The sequence below is a fragment of the Schistocerca americana genome, chromosome 4, assembly GCF_021461395.2.
Source record: "Schistocerca americana isolate TAMUIC-IGC-003095 chromosome 4, iqSchAmer2.1, whole genome shotgun sequence".
Taxonomy (NCBI): domain Eukaryota; kingdom Metazoa; phylum Arthropoda; class Insecta; order Orthoptera; family Acrididae; genus Schistocerca; species Schistocerca americana.
Genome location: NC_060122.1, coordinates 768,475,810 through 768,491,562, shown reverse-complemented (window position 1 = coordinate 768,491,562; position 15,753 = coordinate 768,475,810). Strand labels below are relative to the sequence as shown.

At 40.7% G+C, this 15,753-nt stretch overlaps 1 protein-coding gene across 1 annotated transcript in view; it reads left to right on the top strand.

The window, feature by feature from the left end:
- LOC124613789 (Down syndrome cell adhesion molecule-like protein Dscam2) overlaps positions 1 to 15,753 on the top strand; it is a 273,808-nt gene that overhangs the window by 193,479 nt on the left and 64,576 nt on the right. Inside the window, exon 19 of the mRNA XM_047142510.1 lies at positions 11,561 to 11,742. Within this exon, the coding sequence (XP_046998466.1) occupies positions 11,561 to 11,742 (182 nt within the window). The remainder of the gene's footprint in view (positions 1 to 11,560; positions 11,743 to 15,753) is intronic.

Genomic DNA, 15,753 nt, shown 5'->3' with positions numbered 1-15,753 from the left:
TGAGAGTATCACATGCTCCATAAGTTCAGCTACTGTTGAATGCTGATAAATCCTTTTCAAAGCTCTGTATGTCATTTGTTTTTTGGTTCTTCAATGCAGTTTATGCAGTTCAGTGCCATTTTTTAGACAAAACACAGCAGCTGCCTCTGGAAATAATCAGCTGGCAATCTTCCACCAGAGTATTAGAGGATTTTGTAATAAACTAAATGAACCAACAGCCAATATGCAAGAATTTGGAAGTATAGATCACACCCATGTATTGTGCTTCTCTGAGCATCACATCTGGTCAGGGATGGAAAGACTTTTAACACCTGAATACAATCTGATGTCTTCATATTGCAGAAAACAAAGAAAAGAAGGAGATAATTGCTATTTTTGTTACAAACTGTGTCCAGTGTAACACAATTTATAAACATGATTTTTGTATATGGCAACATTTTGAAGCATGGGCCATTGAACTTCCTGTAAGTAATTCTATCCTCTTCATTGAAGTAATATTTAGGACACCTTCAGGGAATCTTGACCTCTGTTTGAAGCAGCCTGACTCGCTTTTACTGCTCCTGTTTAATAGTAAAAGAAAATTATTGTACTTGATATTTCAATATCAACTTCCTAATGTATAGTAGTGGGAAGACATACCTGAAAAATTTGATGTACACCCACAACGTCATCACAATTGTCAGTTTTCCCACCGTAGTAACTTCAAATTTAAGCACCCTAACTGATAAAATTTTTGTAGACCAATGGAAATGAGCGTTTGGCGTCATTGGCCGGGAGGCCCCTCGCGGGGCAGGTCCGGCCGCCATATCGCAGGTCTTATTACATTCGGCGCCACATTGGGCGACCTGCACGCCGGATGGGGATGAAATGATGATGAACACAACACAACACCCAGTCCCTGAGCGGAGAAAATCTCCGACCCAGCCGGGAATCGAACCCGGGCCCAGAGGACGGCAATCCGTCACGCTGACCACTTTTTTTTTTTTTTTTTTCTTTTTTTTTTTTTCTTTTTTTTTTTTTTTTTTTTTTTTTTCTTTTTTTTTTTTTTAGGGCCTCCCATCTCCCCTTCTAGCCCTTCCATTCGCTCTCCTTCATGCGCCTTCTTCGGCGAGCTTCAGTGCCCCACTTTTGTTGTTGTTGTTGTTTTTAATGGGTTATGAAACTAAATTGCCTCTTGAAGAACAATGTTAGAAAATTGTAAATAGTAATCCGAATTGATTACGGTGAAAATAACTCTCTCTATAATACTATTGACTGCATTAACAGAACGCAAAATATTCTTCCATTAGAATTTAAACAAAAGTGAGAGAGAAGCAAAAATAAAAAGTAAGATAGGAAATTAAACTTCTTCAGTGATGCACGTCTTTTGCATGAGAATAGTTTTTCCTTACTATTCTTGTGCTGTGGCATGACTCCTGTTACTTCGTGGGAAAACATGCTTTTTCGGGGTTCTGTTGAGGCCTTCACGGCTACCGTATCGGTCCCGGGGCACACGACGTCCCCACCGTACTTCACCCTCAACAGCAATCCCCTACTTTCGCAGTCTGTCTTGTTCAGTCGATTTCATATTATTTAGGTATTAACCGATGCCTTGTTTCTGAAACAAAATTTGCATCATATTTCCGAACTTCTTTTTATGGTCTTTGTTCCGGTATATTTTGAAGTATTCGTCTTTCATATATTCTCGATATTCTCGTAGATTATCATTGCCTTTGTTGTTAACAACATAATTGACAAAATTTCCGAATAGCCACAAGATGACATTGTTTTTTTGTGGTGGAAAGGAAATTTCTTCTGGGAAGAGTATATCGTTTAATGTGATTTCTCTTCCATCGGTCCGTTTGAGAAAAGCGACTTGCAATACAATGTCATTCCAAATATCCTTGTATCCATTACAGATGAAGCGATGCTTTAAGGAGTCCAAAGTGTGACATTTTGGGCACACATTGGTTGCTTGTAGTCCTATTGAATACAGTTTTTCATTGGTACTAATAATGTCGTTGACAACTTTGTACCATGACGCTTGCACTTCCGTAGTCAGTGTTTTGTTATTTATATTTGCCCATATTTTTTCCCAGTTTTTGTTTGGATACTTCAGCTCCATTTTATTTTGGTTTTCGCGTGATCGTAACTTCTCTACTATATATTTACTTGTCCTCTTATTTTTGTCTGTTAAAATGCATGTCAAGTAGCTTAATTCTACATAAAAATCCTTAATATGCTTCAGGTTGTAATTTATGTTGTGAACATCTACTGGCGCCTGCATGCTTCCGGGTTTGAGAAGGTCAAATAGAGCGGCAGTTATGCTGTTCGGCTGTGTTTCTATAAGTTTCAGCGTTCTTTTAATGAAGAGGGCAGTGTTTTTCCTCCGAAGGTCTGTCAGCCCTAGGCCTCCGTTTTCGGGTCTCGATGTAGTCGTTCCTACTGCTACTCTAAAAATATGGCCTTTCCATACGTATCGACAGATTGTGCTCATTATAGATTTCACTATGTCTGGAGGTGTGGGTAAGATCTGAGCGACATATGCAGCTTTCGAAAGAACTGCACAGTTGATTAGTTTAATTCTTTGCTTGATATTTAAGTCTCTCGTTTCATGCAGTATTAAGCTGCCTCTGATTTTTCCTAACACCTGTTTCCAATTAGCTGCCGTCGTTCTTAATGGGCAACTGTAAAAAGTTATGCCCAAAGCAGTGTGACGGTCCACCCTGCTTGCCCACGGTAGCTGCACATTGTCAAGACCATGTAAATTTAAAAAGGAACTTTTCGTTTCATTTATCCTCGCACCAGTTGCCGTGCAATAAAGCAATAACTTGTCTGTTAGTTGGGCACAGTCATCATCGCTCCTTACTAGAACCCCCACATCGTCAGCGTATGCATTTGTAACCGTCTTCAGCCCAGCTATTGTTATGCCTTCTAAGGTTGTGTTCAAAAGCCGTAAAAGGGGTTCCAGAGAAACCACATAAAACAACATGGACAAAGGACTTCCCTGAGGAACTCCACTAGATATCAATACTTCATTAGTATATTGTCCATTGATCGAGATTTTGGTTCGTATGCCTCTGACGATGTTCATTAAAACCGCTAAGTTGCCATCATTGAAACCTATGTATTTCAAGATGCTGAACAGATATCCGTAGTTGACTCTGTCAAACGCTTTAGCAAAATCAATGAAGGCAATGCCTCCATCCGCTGACGATGATGAGAAAATAGAAATAATGTCTCGATATTCACATACAGACTTAAAAATGGTACGTCGAGGGAGACACGTCTGGTGGCATCCAATGACTTTTCCTAAAATCGGTACCATTCGTTCTTTAATTACACGCGCAACTACCTTGTAATCTGAGTTCATCAGACTGATCGGCCTCATTTTAGTAATATCTTTCGTGTCCGTACTCCTTCCCTTTGGAAGTAGTACAGTTACACTTTCCTTGAAAGCAGCAGGAATTGTCTCTCCCCTCAAGACGTCATTAACTACTTCCGTGAATTGGGAACCTATTAGGTGCCAAAAGGTCCTATAAAACTCCACAGGCAGGCCGTCTGGGCCTGGAGACTTACGTGTAGGTGAAGATTTGAGTATATCAAAAACCTCGTCATTCGTAATGTCTATCGTTAAACCTCTGTTCTCCTCCTCTGTAATGACTGCCTCTATTCCGGAGTTCTGTAAAAACTCTTGTACTGAGTTGTCGTCAGTAGCATTTCCAGAATATAATTGCTGAAAATATCTATGTGCTTCAGTTAAGATATCCCTTTGTTCCGTCAGGACTCTGTTATCTTCCGTTCTGAGGCTGGCAATAAAATTTCTTCTTCTATTTTTTGTGTGTTGTATCAAGTGGTAGATGGAGGTATTTTCTGCCTCCACCGTCGTCCTAGTGTGTGATTTGACTTGTAATCCCTCCAAATGTACCCTCTTGATACTTATCATTTTGGCTTTAACGTTTTTAATATTGATAAAGACGTCTTGAGACATTGGTTGGTCGTAAAGGTCTCTTAAGCAAGAGTAGTAAAACTCCATTGTGTGTCTTGACCACATTGCCCTTTCCTTGGCGTAAGATATCAGCGCTGCCCTTATCTTTTTCTTAGCGGCCATAGTCCACCATTCAATAGTTGTTCTATATTTAGTACGCATCCTTAACACAGACTGCCAAGTTTCTTGCATCTTGAAAGCTAGAGCGTTTTCAGAGAGGGTATTGATATTTAATTTCCATAGTGGGCGACCCCAATATGTCTTTTGCCTGGTTAATTTGATGCTGCACCTCACTCCGAGGTGGTCGGAGAAGGCAGCTGGTATCACCTCGATACTACTGACTTTAGTGCCTAAAGTGGGGGTGACATATATTCTGTCGATTCTGCTCTGTGTAGCACCAGTGATATATGTGAAGCGAACCAGCGTCGGATATTTTATTTCCCATGCGTCAAACCACTTCATGTTGGTGACCAAAGCCTGCAGTTCTTGCGAGAAGTTAAAAGTTGGTCGCTGATCCTTTTTATTTAAAACGCAATTAAAATCTCCACCAATGACAATTTCTGCAGGGTTTTCTTGGAGTAGAAATAAAATGTCACTTTTAAAAAAGGCTGCCCTCTCACGTCTCGCATTGTTGCCTGAAGGTGCGTATAGGTTTATAAAAGTGGTGTTAAAAATTTTGCAGCTAATTCCCCTCCCCGACTCTAAAAGGCACACGTTTGTCATCTCGATCCCTTCTTTAGCAAGGATGGCTGTTCCACACGCGTTTTCTGGTGCCACATTCAACACCTCTTTGTACCCTGAAACATACAAGTCTTTGACATTAACTTCCTGCAGGAAGGCGACATCTGTATCTGACTGATACAGAAAGTCCTTCAGTGCAGCTACCTTTGCTTGACTCTGAATTTTATTTATGTTTAAGGTGGTCACGTTATATGTATGTTCCACTGTGAGACGCTACGAGACAGTAGACAGAGGACACGGTATTGGAACCGCGTACAATAACTTCAGGTTAGATATATATAGTGTTATTTTATTTTACTTTTATTCCATTGACGGTTTTCCTTCGTTTTTTCTTTTTTGTTTCTTTCTTCTTAGAGTTAGATGTGACAATTTTTAATAAAAAAATTCTTCCTCAAAATCCCCTTCCGCCCCCATTTCATCGGTCCGATCCTCCTTTTCGTCCGCCCAGTTAAATCGTGGCTCGGTGATGTCGTGTCCATGTCCTTGTCCAAGTCTGGTTTCATTGTCCATATCTGATGCCGTATTGTCATGCAAGGGTTCATATGTTCCGGGTGGCGTGTCAGCCCGTTCTGGTCCCGTGTTCCGATCCGAAGACTCGCCGACCACTTCCTTTTGTGTATCTTCGTCCTTCCTTTCGGTCTCCTGTATCTTCCTCAGCCGCTCTCTTAAAGGAGGGGCCAAATTCTCTGCAGCTTGATGTGCTCTGCGTCTCTTTTTATTTTTTGATGATTTCGGTGAAATCGTCGGTGAAACCTTTGGTGAACTTCCCTGCGACTCCATGGAAGGTCGAGGAGAAGTCACCTGTCCCGCCTTCGTGGTGGAAGATTTTTGAGCTCCGTTAATTTCGGAGTCGGCAGTTGCTGCTGTTTCTACGACGCGTGAGACGGGTGGTGTCATTGGTTCGTCTTCTTGCGCCCCTCCTTTTCTTTTGACGTTTCCTGAACCTGTCCGTGGTGTCCTATCATCTGTGTGGTTGTCAGTTTTCTGTTGTATCACTGCCTCTTTATGTCCATCTACTGTAGTTCCCTCTGGGATGTTGGCCTTTTCGTGTGTTACTACCGCTTCGCACTCTGCCATGTCTACATCAGGTATGATCGATGAAGTTGGTCGCTCGTTGGAAGAGTTGTCAGACTCAGAGGGCAAGCGCGGTGCGTCCTCAGTGACGTCATTACTGGCCAGATTCTGATTGTCATCGTTAGTCAACTCCGCGGTGCTTCCCGTTGCCGTGCGCGCGTCGGAAGGTCCCGACCGCTCGGTCATATTTTGTTGATAGGGGGCCCGGCTAGCTGCCGCGGCAGCGTACGACACTTGCATGCTAACAACTTGTCCTGGGACAGCCGCCTCGTTAGTCGGTAACTGAGGAACACGCCTTCTACTGCACTCACTTCTGACGTGCCCTGGGGCGTTACATAACGCACAAGTCCGTGGCTGCCCATCATAAATTATGAGAGCGCGATGGCCACAAATATTCAAGTAAGATGGGATATGTCGTAAGAGCTCAATCTTAATCTGTCTAACTCCATTCAAAACCGGAAACATGTATTGCTCCGACCATTTTTCTGCAATATTAGATATAACCCTACCATAGGGCTGAAGAGCAGCATTGATTGCTCCGGCAGGGACCTCGAACGGCAGTTCGAAAACTCTCACTGTTCGAATACCTAGCCCAGCGTGGGAAACAAGAACGTCACTAACGGTTCCGTCTGCATGATTAAATTTCATTTTGCCGCCACACTTGTCAACTATCGAGGAGCACAAGTCAGAGGAAATCAATTTCAAAAAGACAGAATTGGAAACAAAAGAAAGATGAACGCCAATAATTTCGTCTCCCGTGATCTTAATTGTTTCTGAAAGCCACCTTTTGATCTCAAAGGCCTTTGGTCTTTTACAGGTCCAATCAAAAGCGAATCTAACCGTATCTCTTCTTTCACAGTTAATTTCGTTCATTTTGTCATTTTATATCACTGAAAGATGCAAAGTAAACAAGGAGCTCTACTGACCTTCGTAACAGCCACACAGCCGCTGTTTACGCCAGCCCTCCTAGCGCTGCCGCCACACGTCCGTCCGGCTCGGCGGCCGAGCAGCGAATACGATCACTCAGCTACTGGGGCGGACTGTAGACCAATGGAAATTGGGTAGTATCATCATTAGTAATTGTGACGGTCAGAGACTTATTACTAATAACATCAATATTTGCCAGAATAAAACTGAGCCCCAGTGGAAGTTATTCAGGCCCATAAATGATGAAACAATCAAGGCCTTTAAATCATCCTCCAAAATGTAAGCTGAGTCACACATATTTCAAAACAGATGTCAGTTCCAAATATAATCTGTACAATAATGAAATTGCATCAATATTTGAAGTCTCCTATCCTTAAAAAAAAGGTTTACAAGAATCAACCTGAATAAATCACAAACAACCCAAACAACCCACATAAAAAAACAGGAATTGTACATAAAAAAAACTCAGCAAACCATGCCCAAATAAATCATTATAAAAATCACTGTAAAATATTAAGCAAAGTAATTAAACTGTCAGAAAGTTCATATTTTAACTCAAAAATCAATCCATCTTCTAATAAAATCAAAACAGTTTGGGACATAATAAGGAATGAGACAGGCGTTAGCAGTGCCAGTAAACCTGTAGACTTTGTTTCAAATATTTATGATAAACATATAAGTAACCAAGAGATAATTACAAAACCATCAGTGACCATTTCATAAGTGCTGCTGAGCAAATAAGCTGCTATGGTTCCTTAGAAAGTTCTGTGGAACTCCCAACCCTATAAATGAGATAAGCATATCCCCTATAACCAGGTATGAGTTGAAGAAAACAATTGCCTCATTAAAAAGCTATGGATCATCAGATGTAGGTAACATTTCCAATAAACTACTAAAATCCTGCTCTGATCAACTATTCAGAATTTTAGCCCACGTATTTAATGCTTTTATGTGTTAGGTGTTTTCCCAGATGGAATGAAACTTGTTATAGTAAAGCCATGCCACAAAAAGGGAGACACAACATGAATCAGAAACTATCATCCCATCTCTCTTTTGAAAACATTTCAAAAGTCCTTGAGAAAGTACTGCATTCCAGAACTGTGAGGCACCTCAAAAACTTTGACATCATCTGTAACAGTTTGGTTTCCAAAAAGACATGTCTGCAACTGAAACCATATTTTCATTCACAAACAATGTTTTGCAATCCCTAGATAAAAAAAATTAAGCTAGTTGGGATAGTCTGTGAGCTTTCTAAGGCTTTTGACAGTTTGGTCACAAAAACTTTGTATCAAAGAATGCTACTGTGGCATCAGAGGGGAAGTTGTTTTAACTGGCTAAAATCCTACACACAAGACAGGAAGCAGAAGGCAGTTTTTGATGAGAGCAGCAAAGCAGATGAGGGTAGAGAGTCCCTCATGTATCTGTCCTTTGTCTGATGCTCTTTCTCATACACATAAATCAGCTATCTTTGCCACACAGAACAAACAAATTCACTTTATTTGCTGATGATCCTAGCATTGTGATAAACAAGCAGTCCACCAATATAGAAGCTGATGTGAACAAATTACTTAATTACTTACAGAACTCTCAATCTGGTTCAAAGTAAACTCACTGACTGTAAACCTGGGCAAAAATAATTACGTCAAATTGAACATTGGTTACAAATTGACACAGGAGATACCTATTGTACATGACAGTCAGCAAATACAAAGGGTACATTGCACCAAATTCTTAGACGTCCACATAGATAGTATGGTTGGCTAGGAACACTGTGTCCTCCAAACCATAAAGGACACTCTCACAGTTTGGAGACTTCAATGTCACAGATTTTGTGTACTTCCACTGTATTATGTGCTATGGAATTATCTTCTGGGGCAATTCACCCACATTAAAGAAAATTTTCTTTCTACAGTAAAAGGTAGTCTGAATAATGAGTAGAGACTCCCCCCCCCCCCCCTCCCCCCCTCTCTCAAGAACCTCATGTTACAATCTTTTTAAGAAACTTGGGATACTTTCCACAACTTCCCTGAATATTTGTTCGATTATGTGTTTCATGGTTGACAGTTCTGTCCTCTCTGAAACCGTGATCTAACTCAGATACAGAAAAGTGTACAGTATTCTAGTAAATATTTAATTCACTACCAAACTACATCAAAGGTCTATGTAGGAACAGTGTATTATGTAAAAATAAATTAAACATGTACTTACATAAAGAAACTTTTTATTCATTAGACCAATTTGTCAACAGAGAAGTATAGGCTTTGTATGCATATACACTGAAGCACCAAAGAAACAGGTATAGGCATGCGTATATAAATACAGATATACATAAACAGGCAGAATATGGCACTGCAGTCTGCAACACCTATGTAAGACAACAAGTGTCTGGCACAGTTGTTAGATCAGTTACTGGTACTACAATGGTAGGTTATCAAGATTTAAGTGAGTTTGAACGTGGTGTTATTGTCAGCACATGAGCGATGGAACACAGCATCTCAGAGGTAAGGATGAAGTGGGGATTTTTCCATACAACCATTTCATGGGTTTACCGTGAATACCAGGAATTCGGTAAAACATCAAATCTCCGACATCACTGCGGCTGGAAAAAGATACTGCAAGAACAGGACCAACAATAACTGAAGAGAATCATTCAACATGACAGAAGTGCAACCCTTCTGCAAATTGTTGCAGATTTCATGCAACCATTCTACAAAATGTCATCGATAAGGGCTTTTGGAGCTGAAGGCCCACTCGTGTACCGTTGATGACTACATGACATAAACCTTCATGCCCCGCCTGGGCCCATCTACACCAACATTGGACTGTTGATGACTGGAAACATGTTGCCTGGTTGGACAAGTCTCATTTCAAATTGTATCAAGTGGATAGACATCTACGAGCATGGAGACAACTTCGTGAATCCATGGACCCTGCATGTCAGCAGGGGACTGTTCAAGCTGTTGGAGCTCAAGCTGGTGGAGGCTCTGTAATGGTGTGGGACATGTGCAGTTGGTGTATATGGGACCCCTAATACATCTAGATATGACACTGACAGGTGACACGTACATAAGCATCCTGTCTGATCACCTGCATCCAGTCATGTCCGTTGTGCATTCCAATGGGCAGTGCGACACACAACATGTCCAGAATTACTACAGAGTGGCTCCAGGAACGCTCTTCTGAGTTTAAACGCTTCCACTGACCACCATACTTCCCAGATGTGTACATTATTGAGCATCTATGGGATGCTTTGCAATGTGCCATTCAGAAGAGATATACAACCTCTCCTACTCTTATGGATTTATGGACAGCCTTGAAGGATTCTTGGTGTCAGTTCCCTCCAGCACTAATTCAGACAGTAGTTGAGTCCATGCTATGTCGTGTTGCGGCACTTCTGCATGCTCATGGGGACCATAAATGATATTAGGCAGGTGTACCAATTTATTTGGCCCTTCAGTGTATATTTGCTGTGTGTTCATTGGGTTTTATACAACATGTGTTAATCCTTGCATGATGTCTTTGCACATGTTTTGTTCTAGTCGTACATTTTGTATTTTCTCCACAACTGTTTTTGTAAAATAACTGTATTATGTTTATGTAATCTTCATTTACATATACTTTAACTCGTTTCACATCGTGGTGTCTCACATGTATAAAAGGATGTATGAAAACACACACACACACACACACACACACACACACACACACACACACACAAAAGCTTCCTCCTTAGCAATGGAACATTGTTGATTGCGTGACCTGGAGAGGAGGGCTAAAATGTAGTGAGGAGAGAGTGTGCTAGCAGAAAGGGATAAAGGTATGGGGACAAGTTTAAGAATGTGGGATAAGGGAGATGAGAGATAATTATCATTAAGTGACAATGATGATGTGTCCCTCCATCACATATTTGTTTAGATTTCTGTGCCACTAAGCAGTGTAGACTGTGCCTTGTGAAGCTGTGCACTCTTGCCCTATCCCCTCTTCAGTTAAATGTTGCCTTCAGCCTCAATTTTCAGTTGATGCCCAACAGATACAGGAACCTTTGTGTACTATGGAATAAATAACTGGATTTTTATAATATATTGGTTTTAATTTCTATGTTATGTTACTATTTAAGATTTTTCTTGTACTAACTAGCAAAGTCTACTTCTGATGCACAAGAAACAAATACAACCAGTTTTGATCCCCTCATCCTGTACCCTGTGATAGATGGTGAGAAGAGTTACATGTCTGTTGTAGTGGCTTGTATACACTGTAGCAAAGAAGTGGTTCAGAATGGTGTGGCTACTCGTAAGTTGTTGTCATCAATTATTGGCAAGTGATTTACTACTCATATTTCCACTGTTGAGACCTGTGACAGTCAGCACTTGGTTGCCCACAGCAGATGACAGTAATGATGACATTGTTCCCTGGATCAAAGTACTCAAAGTACATCTTTTGCACAGTGGCATAGAAAAGCCCATTGTCTGCATGACCTCAGAGATGAAGTGTCCTATGCACTGATAAACCTTGAGTTGTTTACCATTGAATCTGCTTATATTGCATGTCTTGCTTATCATCCACTCAGCTGTCATGTTGACAGAAGTACAAGATTTGATGACATCCCTAAACTACTCCCTTGTACTTGTCAATAGGAGTTCTGTCCCCCCCCTCCAAACACACACTCGTAAATCATCTGTCATTTGACTGCTCATGGATGTAGATGAACACTCAGTTAGATTATACACATTCTGCATCATCACATGTTCAATGTTACAGTATTGTTCAGTAGTCTTTTTATTATTTTAATATTAACATGTTATTATTTTTACAAATAGTGTCCCATTGTAATTTTTCTCCCCTTTTGTTCAGTTCCACCTGCTGCTCCTGTGTTGTATGTGACAAGTACAACAAGTAGCAGTATACTGTTGCAGTGGAAAGTTGGTGACACTGGTGGTGCCCCCATCACAGGATTCAGTTTGAGCTACAGGAGATCTCATGGTGATACAGAGGAAGTATCACTACCTCGTCATACCTCAACTTACGAGCTCAAGGTTAGTTTCTGTATATTTAATATAGTTTTCTTCAGATGTGTGGATATCTCTGCACAACTAATAATGCTTGTTACAAACAAATCAAATTAGAAAATGAATGTTGTGTGATGTTTATGAGTACCTGTCAGTAAGCTGGCTTACACTACAGTTCAATAATATTTCCAAGATTGAAACAGCAAACAAAAATGAGGGAAGAAGACTATTCACCTTAGCTGACTGATGGATGACACATTGAAATATGTACTAGCATGAAGATATTATTAGCTTTTGAGATACTGCACATAAAAAGCACTAGTGTTGTTTGTGCAGTAAATATTAAATTCTTCCGAAGATGTAAATATATCACATCAGAAGGAATTTGATGAATGCAAGAAAAGAAAAAGAACTGTTGTGCAACAAAGGCAGCAGATATGGAAAGATGATAATAACTATTGATTTTGGATTGCTCCACAAATATCATCTACAGATGTAAGTCAGCTTCACGTAAGAAAAATTTACATGTGCATCTACAATCCTACAATATATAATGATGACTCACAAACAAGTTTTACTTACTGCTTTGCATGGAGTGAACTGATAGATAGAAAAGATAGTACAAAAATTTGTGCATATCTGTTCAGTTACCTCTTACCTGTTCTTCCCTTGGTGTCTCATTTTACTCTGATATTTACACAGTTCAGTATGCAACCAGCACATACTAGTTGTACTACTGTGGATTCTGCAGTAGTTTATCTAATACTGACATAATGCTTTCTTACTTTTTGTTATGAAAGAGATGGTAAAGTCAATGTCTGAGTTTGTGATCCCTGCAACTAGCGACCAACATCAATTCTTCACATAACTGTGTGTTTGTGTTTTTGGACTTAACAGCTTTTCCTAGCCTGCCTGGAATATATAGAGTCTTATCAAGCAAGAGACCCTGCAGAAAACAAATGTTATGGTATAATGCTTGCTGCACTAAATCATGTAACAACAAACACTGCCTGAAAAAAAAAAAAAATTAAGCACCCAGAAGGAGAAGATATGAAATGAAACTTGAGGTTGAGAGGATATGAGATATTATTTCAGCAGTTACAAAATGTCAAATTTACATACCATGAGGCCACTCGTTAGTGTGATGTTGCATCCCCTCTGACCCGGATACATGCACTGATTCTGCTGGAAAATGTGTCACAAAGCCTGCCACAGGAGTAACTTAACATTATGCAGATAGTTCATAAGTACATGTGTCATGTGTGGATGAACACTGTCCTGTTGAAAAATGATCCACAATACTGTTGCATCAGATGTAACACACAAGGATGCCAGATGTTCGCGATACACAATTGTGCCTCAGAGTTACCTCGTGTGACCTGAAGTCATACACAGTGCCCTCCCATGCCATAACTGTGCTGCACCTCTCCAAAACATTAGAAGAATTAGCCTCTCACCAGGTCGCTGTCATATTTGCCAATGAGGGTCATCTGGGGTAGTACAGAACCGCTATTCATTGCTGAAAACTGTGCAGCACCACTTATCAGCAGTCCATTCTTCCTGGTCATGAGATCACTCCAGACACAGCTATTTGCGTTATAGCATTAACAGCATGGAACTGTAATTCTCTAAACTGGCTGTTTCTAGTATCCAATGAATGGTGTGGGATGCTGCAGAATGTTGCAGGGAGGACATTACTTGTTCTTGGATGGCAGGTGAAGATGTGAAAGGGTTATGGCATGCTTAGTGTACAGTATGGCAATCCCCCCCATGTGATATTCAGACATGGTCAACTGGAACCTCGACAATGAATATGCCTGTTTCCATACAGTCCAGCCAGGCGATGTGGCCGTGCGGTTCTAGGCGCTTCAGTCTGGAACCGCGTGACTGCTACGGTCGCAGGTTCGAATCCTGCCTCGGGCATGGATGTGTGTGGTGTCCTTAGGTTAGCTAGGTTTAAGTAGTTCTAAGTTCTAGGGGACTGATGACCACAGATGTTAAGTCCCATAGTGCTCAGAGCCATTTTGAACCATACAGTCCAAAATTGGGCCATTGTCACATCAGAATGCTCCACAAATATGGAAATTGCATGATTCAACCAGCTTACCAAATGAAGATCCCCAATGATGCCTCTTTCATACTCTGCCAGGTGGTGACAACACTGTCTCACATGAGTACATTGCATTTCTGTGTCCTTCACAGTGGTCACTCAACATTTGACACTTTTCACTTCTCTTGTATACTTGACTAGGCCTGATAACAACACTAAACATGAACAACACTAATGCATCCTGATGACTGTTCTACCTGCAGCAAGGAATTGCAGCTCTAATAATTTACATACCTGTTGGAGTTGTGTGCGTGTGTTGTGAAGTTATATTGACATCCTTCTGTGTTTCTGGCTGCTTTACTTTTCTGTCAGGGCATGTAAATTGTTGTAATGTGCAGGAAATAACATTTGTAAGTGAAATTTTTATTGTACATCTTTGATGATCTGTTTCACATTCAGGCTTACATATGAAAATATCCTTTTTCCTGGAATGTATAGCACCATCCACAACCACAGATCAGAGGCTGCTACCCATGTGGCTGCTGTGTGTGGTCTATTTTTAGATAGGTGACTCCAACTAGTCTAGATGATAGTAATTGTAGGAGACCCCAAATTATTAGTGTAAAACTGAAAGGAATTCCGCCACGAACTAAATTACGAGGGTGGTTTGAAAAGTTCTCGGAATCACATGAGAGGTCAGCGCTAGCACTATGAGTTGTTCACATGATATTCATTGGACTGTTGCCTGTAAACATGTGCCATGTCAGAGCTCTTGTAAGAGAGCTGTGGCGGTGACGTGGTGCTGTTGTTGTTCCCGTGTAGTGATTTGCGAAGATGGAAAAAAATCGAGATTTGAGCAGTGATTAAGTACTTCATAAAGAAATGTATGAAAGCAAAGGACATTCATGCCAATTTCCAGAATACACTGGGGAACTCTTGTCCTTCCTATTCAACTGTTGCCAAGAGGACAAAAGAATTTAAATTTGGTCGGGAGAGCTTAGATGATGATCCATGCAGGGGTTGGCCAAGATGTGTTACCACTCCAGAAATCATTGCAAAAGTGCACAAAATGGTCATGGAGGATTGCCGATTGAAAGTGCATGAAATTGCTCACTCTTGCCAGATGTCATCTGAAAGGGTATATCACATTTTAACTAAAGTATTAGAAATGAAAAAATTATGTGAAACATGGGTGCCGCGACTCTTGACGCTGCATCAAAAATGCATTCCATCGCCATGGCAAAAATACACAAAGTAAGGTATGAATTGTTGCCACACCCACCTTATTCATGTGATATGGCTCCATCAGACTTCCTTCTCTTCCCAAAACTGAAAATTTTTCTTGGTGGGCGAAGATTCACTTCAAACGAAGAATTGATAGTTGGAGTTGGCAACTATTTTGCAGGCCTGGGGGAAACTCATTTTCGAGATGGGATCAAGGCACTGGAACATTGTTGGACCAAGTGCATTAATTTACAATGACACTACATTGAAAAATAAAAAAAATTTCAGTGATGTAAGTACTTTTTTTCTATTCCACTCTGAGAACTTTTCAAACCACCTTAGTACTAAAATCTTAGTGATCAGTTTCCAATGCTTTCACAACAGAATGTCATAGTTTGAAGCACTCTTAAAAGGCAGAAAGCTGGCTAAAACACAGTGTCACCTAGGATGATAGTGGGTGACGAAGTTGTTGCAACTTTACAGCTGATTCTTGGGGTGTTGGGAGGATTAGGGGTGTGTGAGGATATGGCACAGGAAATCTGTTGGAGGACTAGGTTTGGGGATAGTACCTGTCTGTGAAGGTCTGTATGAGACCTTCAGTATACTGGCCAAGGAAATTCTTGACAGTGTAGATATGCCGTCCACAGATGGCATGGCTGTGTGGGAGCAATTTTTTGATGTGGAAGGGGCAGCTGTCAAAATACAGGTACTGTTGGGGGTTAGTGGATTTAATATGGACAGAGGTGTGGATGAAGTTATCAGGT